Source organism: Neophocaena asiaeorientalis, unplaced genomic scaffold, assembly GCF_003031525.2.
Source record: "Neophocaena asiaeorientalis asiaeorientalis breed wild unplaced genomic scaffold, Neophocaena_asiaeorientalis_V1.1 scaffold77, whole genome shotgun sequence".
In the NCBI taxonomy this organism is placed as follows: domain Eukaryota; kingdom Metazoa; phylum Chordata; class Mammalia; order Artiodactyla; family Phocoenidae; genus Neophocaena; species Neophocaena asiaeorientalis.
In genome coordinates this window covers 7,461,763-7,481,256 of record NW_020174645.1, presented here as the reverse complement: position 1 = coordinate 7,481,256, position 19,494 = coordinate 7,461,763, and the positions used below count along the sequence as shown (strand labels likewise).

The following is a 19,494-nucleotide window of genomic DNA, read 5'->3' as shown; positions in this document are numbered from 1 at the left end:
ATTGGCAGCCATAATACAACCATGAGGCATCCTTGAGAATGTAAGCCACACACTAAAGATGGAAAAACTGAAAGGAGAAGCCTGGGTTACTGATGACATAATGACCAGCCCTGAAGTGTTTATCTCCAGATTTATGTTTTAACAAAGTAAATAAACGTCTATTGCTTAGGCCACTGTTATTTTGGGTCCCTATTATTAGCAGCTGAATGCAATGCAAAGCTCATGCAGTATCCCAGCTCCATGATGTTGGCGGTTACTTCCCTGAACCTCAGTTTCCTCATCTGTAAAGCAGATCATATCACCTACCTCATAGAGCTGTTGTGAGGATTAAATGAGATAATGCAAGCAAAGCACTTAGCCCAGTGCCTAGTATGTAGTAATGGCTCAGGAAATGTTTGTAATTACTATTATTGATTGAGAACAGGCCACAGCCAGGACAAGGGGGAAAGAGAATAAAAGACTGAGGCAGAGATCTGTCTGGAATTTACCAGCCTGGGATGAAATTATAGGCACAAGGGCCTGAGATAGGCTCCCTGAAGTGGGAGAGTCTTTAAAATAGACAAAGAGAGCCTCAGGGACAATATTCTGCAGCAAGATCTGTAGCAGAGGCTGCCTGTAACAAAAGGTCGGGACATGTCAAGACATGACCCAGGCCAGTAGATAGTCATGGGGCAGACATCTTCCTCCTCCTGAGAACCAACCGACAGGTCACCTGACAGACAATGGAGACTCCTGCATCCCTCCCTCCCCACCCTGGTCTTACCTCCAGCTGTCTCAGGATTTAGCGGTTGTCCTCATGTGATGATTTCTGCTGGGACTGCGAGCGGATAACCTCATTCTGCTCAGGAGAGAACCAGACGATAAGGAAAAGCAAGTGCTCCCCTGCCCAACATACCTAAAAATAAGCCAATGCCTCGAGGCGTTGGTGAGGATTTAAATTATCCATTTCAAGTAGCCCCAGAACCCCTGGACCCCTCTTATGTCCATGGAGGTTCTTTCTGATGTTTCTGAATTAAAAGGAGGATGTAGGCATGAGCAGGTGGGTGGTTCATCCTTTCTGGAGAATTGTGTATAATCAGTAGGATTTGCTGCAATGGTGGCAATGTTCTATCTATGCCGTCCAGCACCGCAGCCACTAGCCACACATGGGCACAGAGCACTTGCAATGTGGCTAGTCCCACTGAGGAACTCATTTTTTAATTTAATTTAAATTGATTTAAACTTAAGTCGCCCCATGTAGCTGATGGTTATGGTAATGGACGGGCAGCTCCAGAGCAGGGGTTCTCAAGCTCTAGCATGAATCAGAATCACCTGGGGGTTTGTGAAAACACAGATATCCGGGCCCCACACCAGAGGTTCTGATTCAGTATGTCTGTGTGAGGCCCACGAATGTGCATTTCTCTCAAGTTCCCAGGAGATGCTGCTGATCCAGGGACTAGATTTGAGAACTCCTGGGCTAGAACAGTGTGTCCAAATGTAAAAGGCAAGCACCCTTTTTTTTTTTTTTGCGGTACGTGGGCCTCTCACTGTTGTGGCCTCTCCCGTTGCAGAGCACAGGCTCCTCCGGACGTGCAGGCTCAGCGGCCATGGCTCACGGGCCCAGCCGCTCCACAGCATGTGGGATCCTCCCGGACCGGGGCATGAACCCGTGACCCCTGCATCGGCAGGCAGACTCTCAACCACTGCGCCACCAGGGAAGCCCAGCAAGCACCTTTTGATGGGGCAATACCATCTCTAGGAGTCTGTCCCATGGAAACAATAGGACATGTGGGCAAGGTGGCCACTCAAGGCTGTCCCTTGTGCTATTATCTGTAATCTCCGTTAGGGACAACCTACATGTCTACCGGTTGGGGATCGGTTAAGTAAACGATGGTACATTTACATTGTTGGGGGGAAAGGATCTCAAATTAAAATATGGTTTAGGGCTTCCCTGGTGGCACAGTGGCTGGGAGTCTTCCTGCCAATGCAGGGGACACAGGTTTGAGCCCTGGTCCCGGAAGATCCCACATGCCACGGAGCAGCTAGGCCCATGCACTGAAAGTGCTGAGCCTGAGCTCTGGAGCCCGTGAGCCAAAACTACTGAGCCCACGTGCCACAACTACTGAAGCCCGCGTGCCTAGAGCCCGTGCTCTGCAACAAGAGAAGCCACCGCAATGAGAAGCCCGCGCACCTCAACGAAGACCCAATGCAGCCAAAAATAAATTAATTAATAAATTTAAAAAATATATATGGTTTAAATGCAGATTCCTGGCTTATTCTCAGAGAATCTAGGTTTGTAGGTATGGGATAGGGCCTGGGGAATCTGTTCTTTTAAGAAGAATTTTGTGATACTACCACAGAGCATCTAGGGTCTTCAGAAGCCACTGAAAAGAACATAGAAGATGTTGGGCAGTATCTATGATGAATTGTTGAAGAAAAAAGTTTATTAAACAGCACAAACTATCTAGTATACACCCAGTACTATAAGTGGGCATCTAGGGGAGTGTGTGTATGTATGTGTGTGTGTGCGCGCATGGACACATGCTTAAGTGCACACTGCCTGCGTAAAGCAATGTCACCAAAATATTTATTGGCAGTATCTCTGAGTGGTGATATTTTGGTGACCTGTATTTTTTCCTTATATTTTTCTGAATTACATTTTCCCACAGGCATATCTATTTGCACATGGCCCCACATTCAGGCAACAGTGACATTGCAAAAGGAAGGGCTCCCCTCAGTCTCCCCTGAGCACAGGGACCTCAGAGGAAAGAGTAATGAATTCCCAGAGGAGGTGACATCTGTCAGGACTAATGAGCGGTATTGCATCAGAAGAAAAGTGGGAGGGGCGGGGAATAGCATGAGGAAAGCCTCAGAGGAGGGAAATGCAGGGGGAAGCTGGGACTGGCAGCTGATGAGAGTGCCTTGGGGGTCATGATGGGAGCTGAGCATGCAAGGGCAGGTTGAAGCCAAATTTTGAAGGGACTGGAGTGTCACACTAAGGAGTTTAGACTCTCTCCTGTGCAGACAGTTCCAAAGGCTGGTTATGTGTGTTCTGCGGAGTAAGTAGTCCAGGGAGCCAATTAAGTTTGGGAAATTATGGATTTAACAAGGTAAATAGTTTCTTTACTGTAGGATTTGTCAGAGCCTTTATTATGCTCATATACATCAACTCTCTCCAAGATTAGTTTACCATCTCTCCTCAATTCTGTGAAGCTGTTGATTAACAGGGGTCAGCCAGCTTTTAAGGCAAAGGGCCAGATTGTCGATATTTTGGGCTTTGCAGCCCACATATGGTCTGTCTTGCATACTTTGTTTCCTTACAACCCTTTAAAAATGTGAAACCATTCTTGGCTCATGGACTGTACAAAAACAGGCCAAAGGGCATATCTGGCTGTGGCTATAGTTTACTGAACTCTGGATTATAAGACATACCATGGATTTTAAATGTCACTTATTGGGGGTGAGGGGACATGAACACATTAAGTGTATGTATCAACTGGAAGACAAATACCAATTTCAGGAAGGTTAAAATGTAGGGGGGAGAACACTGGGGGGATATAGTATTTCCTAAACTTTTTTGACTTGAAGCCCTTTTTTCTGCAGAGTATCTCAAGGAGTGTTCCAAGGAACCCGCTTTGGGGAAGGCTGCTGTGGGAGCAGGCGGGCCCCTGGCCTGGGAAAGAAGAGGTGCCCTGACCTGGATTCTCTCAGTCTTCTTGTGCATCATCTTGATGTCATTGTTGAGCTCTGTGACATACATGAACTGAGCAAAATTCTTCTCCTCCTTGGCCAGAAACTCCTCGATGAGCTGATTCAGGCTGCCATTCTTTGTCAGCTTCAGCAGCCGGAGGTGAGCCACCTCATAGCTCTCAAAACTCTCACCCTTGTTCTTCTTCCCATGCTTCTTTGCCTTGAGAGCTAGAAAAGGAAGAACTGGCAACCATGAGTCTGAAAGGGAAGCCGCTCAGAGTAGTGCCCAGTGGAGGGATGTGCTCCATAGCATTATCATTGTGCCCTGGGGAGGGGGCTAGACTTTCCCATGAGATGGAGTGGGAGCTTCCCTCCTTAGCCACTTCACGAATACCTAATTGATTGTCTACTATGTTCCAGACACTGTGCTGGGCTCCATAGCTACAAAATCACTGCCCCACAGAGCTTTTAGTGGAGGAATCAGCCACAAAGAGAAAAGAAAAAGAGATAGCCAAGTAAACAGAAAAAGAAATCCGATAATTACCATTGTGGCCCAGGCAATGGAGGAGATGTAGTAGGTGCTGTGATGGGGTAGCTGCGTGGCCAGGGAAGGAGGTGACGTGAGCAGGATGAAGGCCGGGGAAGCCCTCTTGGCAGAGGGCCTTAAGCAGTCTCAGAGCTTGGCAGATTCAAGGCATTAGAACAAAGCAAGTTCTCCAAGCCTTGCTCCCCAGCCTGATGCCTGCAATAGCCCCACCTCTCCTGAATTCAGCCTTGTCTCTCTGATTTGGCCTCCACATGGCGATCGGAAGGATCTTTCTAGGTCTTCCTAGGCACATCTGGCCACGTGACCCCTTTTCATTTGTGGATCCCTACTGTCCCTGGGATGAAGCTGAAGTTTCTTGGCATCATTTAAGATCTGATCCCCTCTAACCCTCAGTGCCTGGTCACTATCAGACTCAGTCACTAGTCTGCCTAAATCTTCTGATAGCTTCCCACCACACTTAGAATCAGCGTGAGCTCCCTGTGCAGCCTATAAGGGCCTGTGTGGTCTGGCTCCTCCTCACCCCTCCAATTTCATCTCCTACCACTCTCCTGTTGGCATCAACTCACTCCAGCCACACTGGCCTCCTCTCTGTTCTAGAAATATGCCTACCTCACTCCCACCTCAGGGCCTTTACACCTGCAATTCTTTCTTCCTGGGATGTGCTTCTCCCAGTCTTCCATGTGGCTGGTTCTCTCCTATCATTCAAGTCTCTGCCCAAACAGCACCTCCTCCAAGAGGCCCACCCTGACCACCCTAGATAAAGCAGCCCCTTGTTACTCTCTGTCAATTATCCTGTTTTGTTTTCTTCATCATGCTCATGGGTTCCCGAGAGATCAGATTAACTTTTGCATTTGCCAATTTGTCATCTCCCCTGACAGAAGTTCAGCTCCAGAAGGACAGGACCTCTGTCTTACTCCCCACCGTCTCCCAACACGTAGCCTACTTCCTGGCACATGGTCAGTCCTGCAGAAGTGGTCTGCCTGTTTCTCCAGCTTTGCGTCTACACTCCAGTTAACATGTTCCTGCCTCTGGGCCTTTGTCTCTGCCTGGATTCCTTACCCTTGCACAACTGGATTCTTTTCATCCTTTAGATCACAGTCTGAACAGCCCCTCCTTGTCCATCCTATCCAAGAGAGGTCTCCCTGTTACTTTTCCATCTCAATCCCTTGTTTTCTTCCTTCAAAGGTTCTATCACAACCTGAAGTGTTTGTATTTGTCTATTTGCTTGTTTTTTTGTGTGTCTCCATATCTAAAACATAAGCTCCGTGACATCAAGGACTAACACTGTCTTGATCACTGCTCTGTCTCTGGTCCCCAACATGGTGCCTGTTTCAGGATAGGTGATCATTAAAATTTGTTGGAAGACCAAGAATGCAATGGTTGGATGGATGAAGGAAGGAGTCAACTGATCATGAAGAACTTACCCCTGCGTGTCACAGGAACAGGAGGAGCCTGGAGGCTGGGAGACCCAGCAGAAGCTGCTAGAGGAGATGTGATGAGAAAGATGACAAGGCTGAGGCAGTGAGAAGAGGAAGGATGGACGCACAAGTCAACTGGAGTGGCAGTGAATGGGAGAACTCCTATTGACTGCACAGTTCGGGTCTTGGATGCCTAGTGGAATCTTGAGGCTGCTCAGTGGATTAGGAGAGAGAAGACGATAGTAGTAGGACCTCAGGCTTTGGGGGGCAGACACACTTGGGATGGGGTCCTGGATCTGTTACTTACATTGCAGAGGACCTTGGCTATATCCATGTATCCTCTCTCAGCTGCAGTGCCCTCATATGTCAACTGGGGGTGATAATAATAATGTCTGCCTCTTGGAGATGTTGTGAAGGCTAAATGGAAGCCATGCATGCCAAGTATAGAGAATGGAAGCTGGCATAAGCCAGTGGCTCAGTAAATGGATGGGTGGGTGGATGGAGGATGGAAGGATGGATGGATAAAGGATGGAAGATGGATGGGTGGATGGATGGATGGATAGATGGAGGATGGAAGGATGCATGGATGGATGGATGGATGGACAGAAGGTCCAAAAGGTGGTTTTTGTAATGTTAGAGAGTGAGAGATGGGATTTCTCAGAAAAACACTTCCAGCCATACAGTTGCAAATAAGGTAGGAAGGGACAGAAGGGGCTGAAAGAAAAAAAAACAAATGCAGCTGCACAGGGGGCTCTCCCTTCAATCTGTTGAGGAGAGAGTTAACATAGCAGACCTGAGACTGCTCTCCTTAGAAAGGCCTGCTTGCAAGGTTGGCCCTTGGCCTTCATCTGGGAACTTAAATGGTGAACAGCTCCCTACACTGATATAAAACTTTCCTAAACAGTAAGTGTGCCTCCTGAGCCCAGACTGTAAGGACAGTGTGCTTTATGCCGAACACCTGCCTTCCTGCTGGGAAGCTGGAATTTTGGTATGTGCTGGGGAGAGGGTGCCTACGTGACCAGCATCCAGTAAGAATCCTGGGCACCAAGTCTCTAATGAGCTCCCCAAGCAGACGACTCTTCATATGTGTTGTCACAATTAGATGCTGGAGGAATTAAGCATGACTTAATTCCCAGTCCCAGTGTGACTCCACTGGGAGAAGATCCTGGAAGCTTGTGCCTGGTTTCCTCTGGACTTCGCCCCACGCACCTTTTCTCTTTGCTGATTTTTCTTTGTGTCCCTACATCATTGCCATGTTTGCTGAGTCCTGTGAGTCCTCTTTGAGAATAACCCGCCCGGGGGTGGTCTTGGGGACCTCTGACACACAAGTTCCTCCTCTAAACAATGGAAGGAGAGCCACAGGGTGAGGACACATCCTACAGGTTATGGGTGGCAGATAAAACCCAAGGCATCCAGTTAAATTTGAATCTCAGACAAACAATATATTTTTTTTCCTTTGGCCACACTGCACAGCACGCAGGATCTTAGTTTCCCAACCAGGGATCGAACCCCTGCCCCCTGCAGTGGAAGCACAGGGTCTTAACCATGGGACCACCAGGGTAGTCCCGACACAAATGATATATTTTTTAAAGTATAAATATGTCCCAATTGTAGATAAACCACAAATAATTTTTGAGTATAAGTATGTCTCAAATACTACATGAGACTAAAATTTTATTCATTGTTTATGTGAAATTTAAATTTAACAGCATCTTGTATTTTTATTTGCTAAATTTGGCAAACCTACTACAAGGAGACTCGGGTACCTTCAGTTGAGAGAGAGAGAGAGAGAGAGAGAGAGAAAAGAGGACACCTGGAAAGCGTTACCTTCTTCCTTTTTGGACTGCTCCTCAAACTCGATCATTCAGCTTGATGAGTAGGAAGGATGTGAGCTTGGTTTCATGATCATAGAGACGGTCCAACTCTCGGATCTCCAGGTTGTACTGAGAGATGTCCTTCTGCTGGCGGTCCTTCATGACAGCCATTCGAGCCATGGCTTCCAGCCTGGGCGAGGGGGGCACGACAGAGTCTGAGTGTCCGGAGGCGCCTTCCTTCTCCTCCCCTCTCCCTACCAGCCCAGACAGACTTCCTGCCTGGTCAATGACCATCACTCCTTTTAATCATGGAGGTTTCTGGGAGTAGAGGAACAACTTTCCTCACCTGAATGACAGCAGTTGACAGCTCTAGACCACCCTCAGGAAATGATTTTCTATCATCATCATCATCACCACCACCATCACCACTGTCATCATGATCTTCACCACCATCACCACCACCACCACCATCACCACCACCACCACCATCACCACCACCACCACCATCACCATCACTACCACCATCAGTATCATCACCATCAGCATCATCACACATCACCATTATCACTAGTACCATCATCATCACCACTTGTCAAGTACTATGTCCCAGCCACTCGCTCATATACACATATTATTTAATCCTCACTACCACCTGAAGGGGTCCTCCAACAATGTAGTAGTGATGGAGCCAGGCTTCAAAGCCAGATCTGACTCCAAAATCTGCACTCTTCACCACTAAACTGCATGCCTTTTGCCCCTCTAGGTGTGAAGCCAGGAGACAGCCCAGACTGAGAGGGACCCCTAGGACTAGAGGCAGGGACACCTGGGGGAGATGGTACAGCATAGGGGTTTGAATCGCAACTCCACCACATCTGCCATTTATTTGGATCTCAGGTAAGTATTTTGGCATCTCTAAGCCTCCATTTTCTGGTCTGTAAAATGGGGATAATAACTCCTAGGGCTGTTGTGAAGGTTGAAATACTACCCAGAGCATCTAGCATCATGCTTGGCCGACACACAATCAGCACTCAGAGTTATTATGATGATGATTTCAGGTTCCTCAACACATAAGCACAGTGGGTACAGGTGGACCAGAGTAGGAAGCTCAGCAGGGGGCTGAGACATCTTTGCCCCCAGGGTCTCTCCCCCAGCCCACCTCTGCTCATAGGCCTGCGCAGACTGCTCGATGGCCATATTCATTGTTTTCTTCTGTATCAACAAGCGCCGATGAATCTGCTCATAGATGTTGTCATAAGCAGCCTTCTCATACCGTAGGTCCTCAATCTCCTTCCGGAGCTTCGCATTGGTGGTCAGCATCTTGTCAAAGTGTACAGTGACCTGCAAGGAGGGCTCTGCTTCAAAATAAGGCTCACTCCTGGGGCATGAGACAAGCTTCCAGAAGGCAGCCAGAGGGTTGAAGGGTCTTCCCCTCACCTCCCACCCCAGGCCCACAGAACAATGGTTGGAGTGCTGCCTGGCCTGTGTGCACACCATCGTTCACCTTATCCCGACTCAACCAGTGAGATGAGTATGTTCTGCTAATGGCTTCACAGACATCATTCTTCCCTCTTAGCAAAGGGAGGCAGAGTTGTTTGCAGAGTATTTTTTGTTTGTTTGTTTTTTGGTCACGTTGCAGCACGTGGGATCTTAGTTCCCCGACCAGGGATAGAATCCGTGCCCTCTACAGTGGAAGCATGGAGTCCTAACCACTGGACCACCAGGGAATTCCCCCAGAGAACACCTTATGTACGAGATGCAAACGGGTTTCCAAAACGTGGATCCGTTTTTGCAGTTTCTGGGGGTTATAGGCCTCCTGTATTTTTGAGAAGATCTGTCTTTGGTTTATATATATGTTTTTCCATCTGAATGATCTGAAAAGAAAAAGAGAAAGAGAGAGAGAGAGAAAACCCAGCTGTGTTAACATCTGTATGGGTACAAATGTGACAGTTCACTAACTCAAGTGTGGTAAAACAAAAACTGCAATGTTCTTTCTTTTCCCATGAATGGAATTTTAATTCTCTCTTGGGTGTATGCTCAACTCAACTTAACCTTAGCCAGTTTGGGGCAAAATGAGGCAACTTAGGGTTTTTACTCTCACCCGTGCATGTAAATTTCACTTACCTGTGGGCGAAAATTTCACCTGGCCCTAAAGCCACGGTTTCCAGCAGAAATGGCATTATTCCCCCAAGAAGCTTTCTGTAACCTTTGTTTTTTGTTTTGTTTTGTTTTGTTTTTTGCTCTTGCAATGATGAGGATGCTAGTGGCACTTAATGGCAAGTCATGAGATGTCACATACCCTGCAACATGTAAGACAGCACCAAACATCCAAGAATTGTCCTCCACCCCTTTTGACTTTCCAGTGCCCCTCTGGATATTAGGCAGGTGAAGAACCTCTCTATAATTTTCTGTACCTAGAATCAAACTGTCTTTTACATATACACACACACTATTTTTCATTAGGTTTTAATAGACACTTAATTATCCAGGAATGTAGTCACTGTATAAATTAAGAGAATGTTCGTTGATTTGTTTGGAACTTTACCAAGAGTTGGCCACCATTTTGGAAATCATGACACCAGCACAACCTGGATCATCATCTTTGAGTTGTGGATACAACAAGCCCAAATCAGTCTGCAGTGTGGAATCTTCAGTGATTCTGCATATCAATAATACTGGCCTCTGACTATATCTTTTAGACCAGCGGTCTGCAAACTAAGGCCCTGGGCCAAATCTGCCCCACTGCCTGTTTTTTGTTTGTTTGTTTGTTTTTTAATATTTATTTATTTATGTTGGTTGCACTGGGTCTTACTTGCAGCACGTGGGATCTTCATTGCGGCATGCAAGATCCTTTTTTTTTTTTTTTAGCTACAGCATGTAGACTCTTAGGTGTGGCATGCATGCAGGATCTAGTTCCCCAACCAGGGATCGAACCCGGGCCCCCTGCATTGGGAGCGCAGAGTCTTACCCAATGGACCACCAGGGAAGCCCCCCACTGCCTGTTTTCATAAATAAAGTTTTATTGGCACACAGCCATGCCCATTCTTTGCATTGTCTATGGCTGCTTTCATACTATGAAGGCAGAGTGGAGTAGTGTGGCCCACAAAGCCAAAATATTTACTATCAGGGCCTCTGCGGAGCAATTTGCTGGCCCCGGTCTCGATAAGTCAGGCCAAAACATGCACGTATCGAAATACATATAATTTTAGTATAAGTAGCTTTCCTTTATTTTTTCTTTGCATTATAGTTATGGCATCATATTGATTTAAAAGAAGAAGGATAAAGGATTATATCATCTATGAATTTCACTTCAGGATTGTAAGGGAGGTATTACCAAATATTTGCTGTTAAAAAGGGGCATTGGCCGTTGAGTGACTCATAATTTCAAGTGCCAACAACTAAAAATGATTAAGTTCAATTAGGTTCAGTTCTTGCTAAAAACATGCTTTCCTTGGGAATTCCCTGGTGGTCAGTGGTTAGGACTCCTCCCTTTCACTGCTGAGGGCCCGGGTTCAATCCCTGGTGGAAGAACTAAGATCCCACAAGCCGTGCGGTGTGGCCAAAAAATAAAAAATAAAATAAAGTGAAGCATTTTTAAAAACATATGCTTTCCTCACAAGAATTTACTGTCTCTGCCTTTATGGGCACAGATCTCAGCAGCCTTCCTTCAGGGGCAGCAGCTTGTATCAATTAGGAACATATGCAACTACAAGTTACAGAAAGCCCAACTAACAGTGGTTTAAACAAATTATGGTTTATCTTTCTCTCATAATACACTGCTGGCTTAAGTTCAGCAACTCAAGGAGAAGCAACTGGCTTCTCCCTCAAAAGATGGCTGCCATTGCACCAGCCTTCACACAGTTATGTTCCAGGGAGGAAAGTAGAGGAAGCAATATGGATGAAGGGTACGACCTATGCCTGGAAAGCAAAACTTTCCCAGACACCCCTAACAGATGTCCCCTTACATTTCATTGTCTACCTTTAGGTGCAAGGGAAAATGGGAAATGTAGCTTTTTAGCTGGGTGCATGCTCACACTGGATAAAGTCAGGGATCTGTTAGAGAGGAAAACATAAAGAATGGCAGTGTCACCCACAACACTATGTAGTTACAGTTGCTTCAAGGAAATTCAGGCCCAATATTGCCAGATCTTCCAGTTTTTTTTAAAAGAGAAGCCAGATATCTGAATTTTTACATGAAATCTCCTGATTTTTAACATGTTAGGCCAAAGCCTTCATGTTGTCAGGCTCAGCCTGTTCTGAAGGCCACTGGTCTACTCATACATTTAGGGTCATGGAAGACCCACAGAAAAGTGATGAAAGATGGTTTTTAGGCAGCAAGAGATGCTTAACGGAAGACAGAAGAATGTTCCAGAACCAGGAGGCTGGCAGAGGTGACAACAGCCAGAACTGTACTGTGGTAGACATGGTGGGTGGTTAACCCGTCATGGGTGTTCTGGGAAAGAATACCCATCCCACCCCAGAAGACTGATCCAAGCCAAGCATGGTAACTCTAATCACTCTTCTTATGATTTATTTATTCAGGGATGGGCAAGACTAAACCAGTTGGAGCCTCTGGCTGTCTGGTAGGGAAGCATCTGGAAAAAGTTTCCTCATTCCTAAGAGAGTCATAGGAAGAGATGGTCTGTCTTCTCCTGACGGTATTGTTCCATCTGGATGTGGTCCCTGGAACTGCTGCTGCTCTCTTGCCCCCAAAGGACAAAGACAAATACCTTGATAACCTAATTGAGCTGCTGAATCAACCAACCCTGAAGCTTGCATTATCTTTATACTTCCTGTTATATGAGATAAAAACATTTTCTTATTGCCAGTAATCTAATTAGGGAAGGTGGGCTCTGCCCCCAAACCCAAGGGATAAATCATCATTGGTCTCAACTAGGGGTTGGGAAACTTTACCTTAAAGGGCTAAATAGTAAATATTTTAGGCTTCAAGGATGAAGAGATTAGTATGTAGGTACTCACATAACCATTTAAAAAGTAAACATTTAAGATGTAAAAACCATTCTTTGCTGGAGGGCCATAAACAAACAGACCAGACTTGGTGCATGCACTGTAATCTGCTGCCCCTGGTCTACCCCAAAGCAATTACAGAAATTCCATTTACCTTTGCTCGTGATTGGCCAAGGAATGGGGCATATACCCTAGCCCTGGCCAATCAGAGAAAATCTGCTGGAGGAATTTTGTAAAATATTCTCCCTCTCATAAGAAGAGAATATCATGTACAAAAACTTCCCATCCTTTCTTCCTATTTTTGAATGCAATTATATGAGACATTATACTAGCTAAGCTTTGGCAGCCATCTTGTGACCATGAGGGGAAGGCTGGTCAAGAGAGTCATAGAGAAAAAGAAGAACCCATCATTGTAGAGCTGCTAAACCATCCCTGGGATGGCCTATTTCTAGTCAGACATCATATTAAGTGAGAAAAACAAACCTCTGTTCTCCCAATTGCTTCCAGTCAAGAATTCTATTATCAATACTTGCAGCCCAACACATTCTCAAGCAAAAGATCAGGCACCAAGGGAACCACTGGGTCTCACAAAACTGGTAAGGTATATGAATGCTGTAATGCTGTTTATGATTGATATTAGCCAGGCTTTGGACGTTAGCTGGAACACACACGCAAACACACACACACACACACACACACACACACTCTCCCCCACAAGCTCCCTCACAGCAAAAACAAATTATTTCATCAGTACTGACAAAGTCAGATTCAAGTCAAGTCAGGTTCCTATTCTACTCTGTTCTCCTCTCCTGTTCTATGCACAAGGCAGCATCCTCAACACAAACCCCCTCCAGCTCTCTTATGAAATAAAACAAATGATATATGGGAGAGCAGCATCTTCCACCATATATTAGGTGTGGCATCACATGCTCTGAAAGGATGCCTGCTCTAGCCTGAGTTGACCCCCAGAGTCCTAGGGCTCCACCTCCTTGCCACAGGAAGCTGTGGCATCAGCTCTTGTGATTAAATTCAGAGCTGTATTCCCTTTGGCACCTTTATGTCAGACGCTGCTTTTGTGATGCTGAAAGTAATTAGGCTTCAGCCCAATGGGAGACATTAGCCAAGGCTGTGGCTGATGGGGAAATACGTTGCCTACACTAGATGCTCAGCAGGAAGGCATCAGCTTATTAATTATTTTGTGAGGCTAAGCAGGGCCCAGTGGTATCCTCACCTCCAGTGACCCCTTGAAAGGACAAAGCTCTGGGCATTGTGTGGTGGACACAGCAGGAGGGGATTCTGGGAGCTGCCTGTGCTGAGATGGAATTAGACCAAGTGGGTTTTTGTGTTGGGCAGTGAGTGCCATACTCTTTGGAGGATTCCAAAACTAGGTTGCCTTTTCTAATGTTTCTGAGAATCCACATCCCCATTTTTCTTCTTCACTTTTATTGCCTCCTTCCTCATACATTCAAATGTTTGTTCACTCATTCATTCATTCACTCATTCATCAGTTTTATTAAGCCCTTGCTTGGTGCCAGACAACAGGGGTATGATGGTAACCAAGACAGAGTGGTCCCTGCCCTCAGGGAACCTACAATCTAGGACTGGAAACAAGCCAGGAAGCATGATGAGCCCTAGGAGAGGGGAGATAGATGGTAATTTGCACACACACAGTAGGGGCATGTAGCAGAGAAAGATGAGGGGACAACTATCTTGCAGAAACAGCATTTGAGCTGAGACGCAAAGGATGAATAAGACTCCCCCAAGCAGAGAGGACGGGGAACATCACTCCAGGCAGGGGGAACAGCATGTGCAAAGGTCTGGAGGTGAGAGACAGCACTGTGGATCCATGAAGGCAGCCAGTGTGGATGGAGCACAGAGGAGAAGGAGGCAGGAGAGAAGGTGGAAGAGGCAGGAGGGGCTGAGGCAGCAGAGCCGGCAAATTACACCAAGAACTTGGGCCCTTATCACAGCAAGAGTTGGAAATTACTGAAGAATTTGAAGCAGAGGAAAGGTGTAATGAGATTTCCAGATTCATTCAGTCAGTAAATATTTATTGAGGACCTGCTAGGTGCTGGACACTGGGATAGGAACAGGGGGTACAGTAGGGAACAAAACAGACTCACGCAGGTGACAGGTTAGGGAGACATTAGACAACACCCATATTAAGGCATAATTACCATCGTGAAAGGTACTGTGAAGGAGGTGCCATGGGGTGACATGAAAGAGGATAGGGGGTGCGCTGGGATCTTCTATTTGCCCCCCAAGATCTACTCTCCACCCTGCTCTGTGCCCCAGGAAGCTAACCGGGAAGGATCCACAATGGCTTCCTTGTAGTTGGGGTCAGAGGTGAGAAGAAAGAGAGGTTGAGGTATTTACTCCAGGTTCCAGAACGCCCTACTCGTCCGAGTACCCTACAGAGTATGCTATTTGTTCCTGGCCAAGAAACTAACACCAGGGGCATATACTTTAAACCGGAGAGAGGGCATAGAGAAGGCCTCCCTGAGAAAGTCACCTTCAGGCTGAGACATAAAGATAAGCAACTAGGTTAAGGCAGTGTGGGGAGCATGTGCAAAGGCCTTGAGGTGAGAAAAGGCTCAGCATTATTTGAAAGAAAGAAAGAAGTCTTTTGCAGCTGGAGTGTGAAGAGTTAAGGAAGAAATGACATGGGATGAGCCTAGAGGGATAGGCAGGGTCTTTCAAACGATAGTAAGGGATTAACACTGTATAGCAAATGTCTCTAGCTCTTTGCTTTCTGGATCCATGAGGGTTGCACTTCTTAGGCCCTTTTGTGAATGGGTAGAGTTGACTATTTTGGGTCAAGATAGTCTACCAAACTACGGGTTTGGTAGACTATCTTGAGCCAATGAGTCATGAGCAGAAGTGACACGTCACTGGAGCATTCAACTGCCAGTGTGAGACCCTCAGGACTCACTTTTTTCTACCACAGTACCTGGCAATGTTCAAGATGGGGGCTATCCCATTAGCCTGGCCCCAGGATGAGAGGATATAAGAGCCCCTAGCCAATCCACAATAGACATAAACCATGAATGGGAAAGAAACCTTTGTTGTTCTAAACCACTGAGTTGGGGAGAGGGAATTTTGTTACTGCAGCATAACCTAACCTCTCCTGACTGATACAGTAAGGATTGGGGCATTTAGTCTTACTGTAATGGGGAGGCAGTGGAGACCACAGTGAGGAAATGGATCAATAGAGCTGAGAGATCAGGGGTTACAATGGTGGTGGAGACAGTGACCACAGTCACGTTTAGAAAAGCCAACGGTGGGGGTATGGTGGGGAGTACACCTCCTGCACTCCTTCCCCTTGCTCGGTGTTCTGGTTAACCCTTTAAGAGAAAGACCACACCTTCTCATCCAGTTCAGCCAACAGCACTTTCATCGATTTAATCAGGGCCTCGTAGTCCTCCTTGGTTTGCAGCAGGGAACACAGCTCCATGTAGTTTTTCTCATTCAGATCCAAGTTCCTGGAGGACTTGATGAGATTCAAAAGCAGGGTGATCTCATCCTGCTCCTCCTGCAGGGTCTTGATTTCCTTGCTGTTGGGAAAGCAGCATGTGATTAACCCTGAACCCCTGAGTTTGCCTGGATCAGACACTCCAGGCCCCTTGGTCTTGAAAGGAGACTCAGAGGGGTACTTCCCACCCCAGCAAGTGGAAGAGACTCACCCAAGGTCTCCAACCCAGGTCCAGAACTCAGATGTCCTTTGACCCAGTTCACTGCAACTTCTACTGCTCCGCCCTTCTCTGAGCGGCATTTTTTTTTTTTTTACTCCTCAGAACAATTTGCAGCTGTGCTTGTCAAAACCCATTACCTAGTCATGGTGAGAGCCCCCAAGTTCACTGACATCTGATTTTGCAGACTTTCTTTTCCGGCTTTACAGCCAGTTATCTCTGGTAATAAGAGGCAAACCCATGAGGCAGGATCTTTCAATTGTGCGTCAACACAGACTGCACAGGAACCTCTAACCCCCACCAACTTTTCTACTCAGGGGCTACTGATTTATGAAATTGGCTGACATGAGTCTCCTTCTCTTCCTCTGTCTGCTCTGGAGAAGAGAGGGTGTCGGGGACGTGAGCAACCAGGGATTTCTAAAAGAGAAAAGAAGACTCAGGCGACTGCACGGCAACTGAGCAACAGGAAATGGTACAGAGGCCAAGTTTCTGGCAAAGTCTGGGCAGCCTATTCCTGCTGCTCAGTGCGGTTTGCAGACTAGCTGCCTCAATGCCCTTTGGAAGCTTGGAGAAATGCAGCAGCTCAGGTCTCAATCCAGGACCTACTGAATCAGAATCTGCTTTGTAACAAGATCCTCAAGTGACCTGTACGCACTTTAAAGTTTTGGAAGCGCCACTCTAGAACAGCAAAGAATGTTCAAGGGCGGGGTCTGCAAAGCTTTTTCTATAAAGGGCCAAAGAATAAATACTTTAGGTTTTGCAGGCCAGAGGGTCTCTGTTGTAACTACTCAACAAAGCAATCTTAGACAACACAAAAATGAAGAGGCGTGGCTGTGTGCCAATAAAACTTTATTTACAAAAACAGGCAGCCACTCAGACTTGGCCCATTGGCCACCGTTTGCTGACTGATGTTCTAAAGCAGCGCTGTCCAGTAGACCATTCTGCAGTGATGCAAACGTTCTCTAGCTGCGCTGTCCGACAGCATCCATCAGGCACGTGTGGCTATTGAGCACTTGAAACGTGGCTGGTGCAACTGAAGAACTGAATTTCTAATTTTATTTATTTTAATAAATTGCAAATGTAAATAGCCACGTGTTGCTAACAACCACTGGAGTGCATGCCCAGTTCTAGAGCATCTTGTCTTCTAAACCTGGCCCTTGGGACTTTTCTCCCCCTAAGCCCCTCTTGGGAGGGGTCTTTGCTAAGGTGCAGAGAAAAGAGAGAGAGAGAGCCGGATAGTAAGTCAGAGTTAGGCTTTCGGGGGTGCAGTGAGGTCAGAAAAGCAAAAGGAAGGTTTGTCCGTCTTTAGGCAGGGCTGGGACTGCAGTGAGGGGAGTGAGGTGCCCCAAAATTTAAGGAGGTCTTCATTTTCAGGGTGGTATAGGTGCAGGGTCTGCACTGGGGAAAAGCACCTCCTTAAATATTACGCCCTAAGCACCTCACTCACCTCACCCCAGTTCTCTTCCACTCTCCTCCCCTTCAGTTCCACCACAGTGAAACCAGATCAAATGGATCGGGGTAGAGTGAGATGCAGAAGGGTAAGTAAGATTCAAGAAAAACTGAAGCCACATCAAGAAGTAGGCATTTCCTGATGCCCACCAAGGGTAGGCTGTGAATCAGGGTCACCAGCACAGATGTGCAGGTTGTGGACTGCACAGCCCAAGGGAGCACCATCTGCTTGAAAACATATCATTGATTTGTTGATTTACTTCTGCGAGACACTTTGTCTTGTTTTAACAAAATCCCTACATAATGATAATGTTTCCAGCAGATGGCAGTAAAGGGTCTTTGAGAAAGGGTGCCTTTTTCTAATTCACGTAATGATCCCACATGGACTAGCAGTGGCTCTGAGTGAACCAATCCATGGAAAATCTAAAGAACCCCTTTTCCCTATCCTCTGAACTTCACACATCATCTAACAGTAAAATTTTCTTTCTAACAATAGGCAGTTACTGCCTGTATAAACATTATGAATGTGGTTAAGGAATCACATTTCTTTGGACGGAATCTAAGAATGTTTGTTTAATGTCTGTTTATTCAACCTCAGGGAACACCTTTCTGTTGCCCAAAGAAACTATACACACCATAATTTCTAGGGCAACTCAATTTCAAATATTCAGGCCTGCAGATCCCATAATAACGCACAAGCAGGAAACGTCCTTTGGGGTATCCACCGACTGGTGATTTCCCTTTCTCTGGGAACTCCCCACCTTTACTGCTAGAACCGCTGGGGATACCCATAGCTATTTTTTGTCCTATGGCTCAGCCCCCCCAGGCCACAGCTGATTGGGCCAGAAGTAGACACCAGACCCAAGCTAAGCCAATCAGATTCTCCCTCTCCTGGGAATTTTGGGATTGGAATTGACTAAGAACAGTCTCTCTGTGTGGCCTTTGGTCGCTCAAGAATTGGAGGCAGCCATCTCCCACCAGCCACGGCTGAGATTCAGAGAGGAAAGAACAAAACCCATGTGTTGAAAGAAACAGGAACCAGAATCACTTTCTTGTTTGGGTCCTTCCGAGACATGGGTGCGCTGCTCCCCTTGGAGTCCCTGAGACACCCTGAACTCTGAGAATAAATCTCCTCTCCCCACTGAAGCTATCCCAAGTGGGTCCCTGCCCCAGACCCCATCAGAAGGCAAGCCCCATGAAACCAAACCCAAAATTTTCTCCAAGTTCACTCAGTACAGAACTCTGAGCATCACTTACTGCTGGTTTGTGATCTTCTGCTGGGAGCAGAAGTTAAAGGACTTCCGACTGTCCACCATCTTCCGGAACTGCTGCCTCAGCTTCGGAAGCTCTGCCTCGGCCAGCTGCTCTTTGGTCTTCTCCGAAGGTTCCTGGGAATTTTCAGGGTCTTTTCTTCTGTGCTTCTTTTGAGTGAGACAGAGTGAGTGTTAAGCAACAGGTTAGGTGACTAGAAAAGCCCACATTTCAGCTTAAGGATGGAGGGCAAGAAGAGTGCTTGGGGCAGGGCTGGAGTAGGAAGACCACCCTTGGGTAATGTCAACTGCTTAGGTGTTACATGGAAAACCCACCCTGGGTTGCCAGGGTGGAGAGGAAGCTGGACCTCATTATTGCATACTGAAGAGGTGGCCTTGCTGTGTGACCTTGGATGAGTCACTTAACATCTCTGAGTCTCCAGTCTCTCATCTATAAAACGGGCACACATAGATTTGTTGTCAGGATTAGATGAGTTAATACGTGTACAGAGGACCGCACAATGCCTGACCCCATAGTAAGCCCTCTGTATGTAGGAGCTACTGTTACCCACCGTCAGCATCTTGAAGGAATTGTGCTTTCGCTCTGCTCAGACATTGTATCCAGGGAGGTCAAAGCTAGCAAGTGCTCCTTTCTCTCTCTGCGATACCTGTCCACAGTGGCGAAAGGAAGAG

The 19,494-nt window shown here is 46.7% G+C and overlaps 1 protein-coding gene across 1 annotated transcript in view; it reads right to left on the bottom strand.

The window, feature by feature from the left end:
- CCDC63 (coiled-coil domain containing 63) overlaps positions 1-18,969 on the bottom strand; it is a 28,155-nt gene extending 9,186 nt beyond the window's left edge. Inside the window, 9 exon segments of the mRNA XM_024758714.1 lie at positions 764-838; positions 3,677-3,897; positions 7,462-7,493; positions 7,495-7,638; positions 8,605-8,786; positions 9,199-9,294; positions 9,296-9,319; positions 15,778-15,967; positions 18,809-18,969. Coding sequence (XP_024614482.1) covers positions 764-838; positions 3,677-3,897; positions 7,462-7,493; positions 7,495-7,638; positions 8,605-8,786; positions 9,199-9,294; positions 9,296-9,319; positions 15,778-15,967; positions 18,809-18,867 — 1,023 coding nt within the window. The 5' untranslated portion in view covers positions 18,868-18,969.
- Between the last annotated feature and the right edge of the window lie 525 nt (positions 18,970-19,494).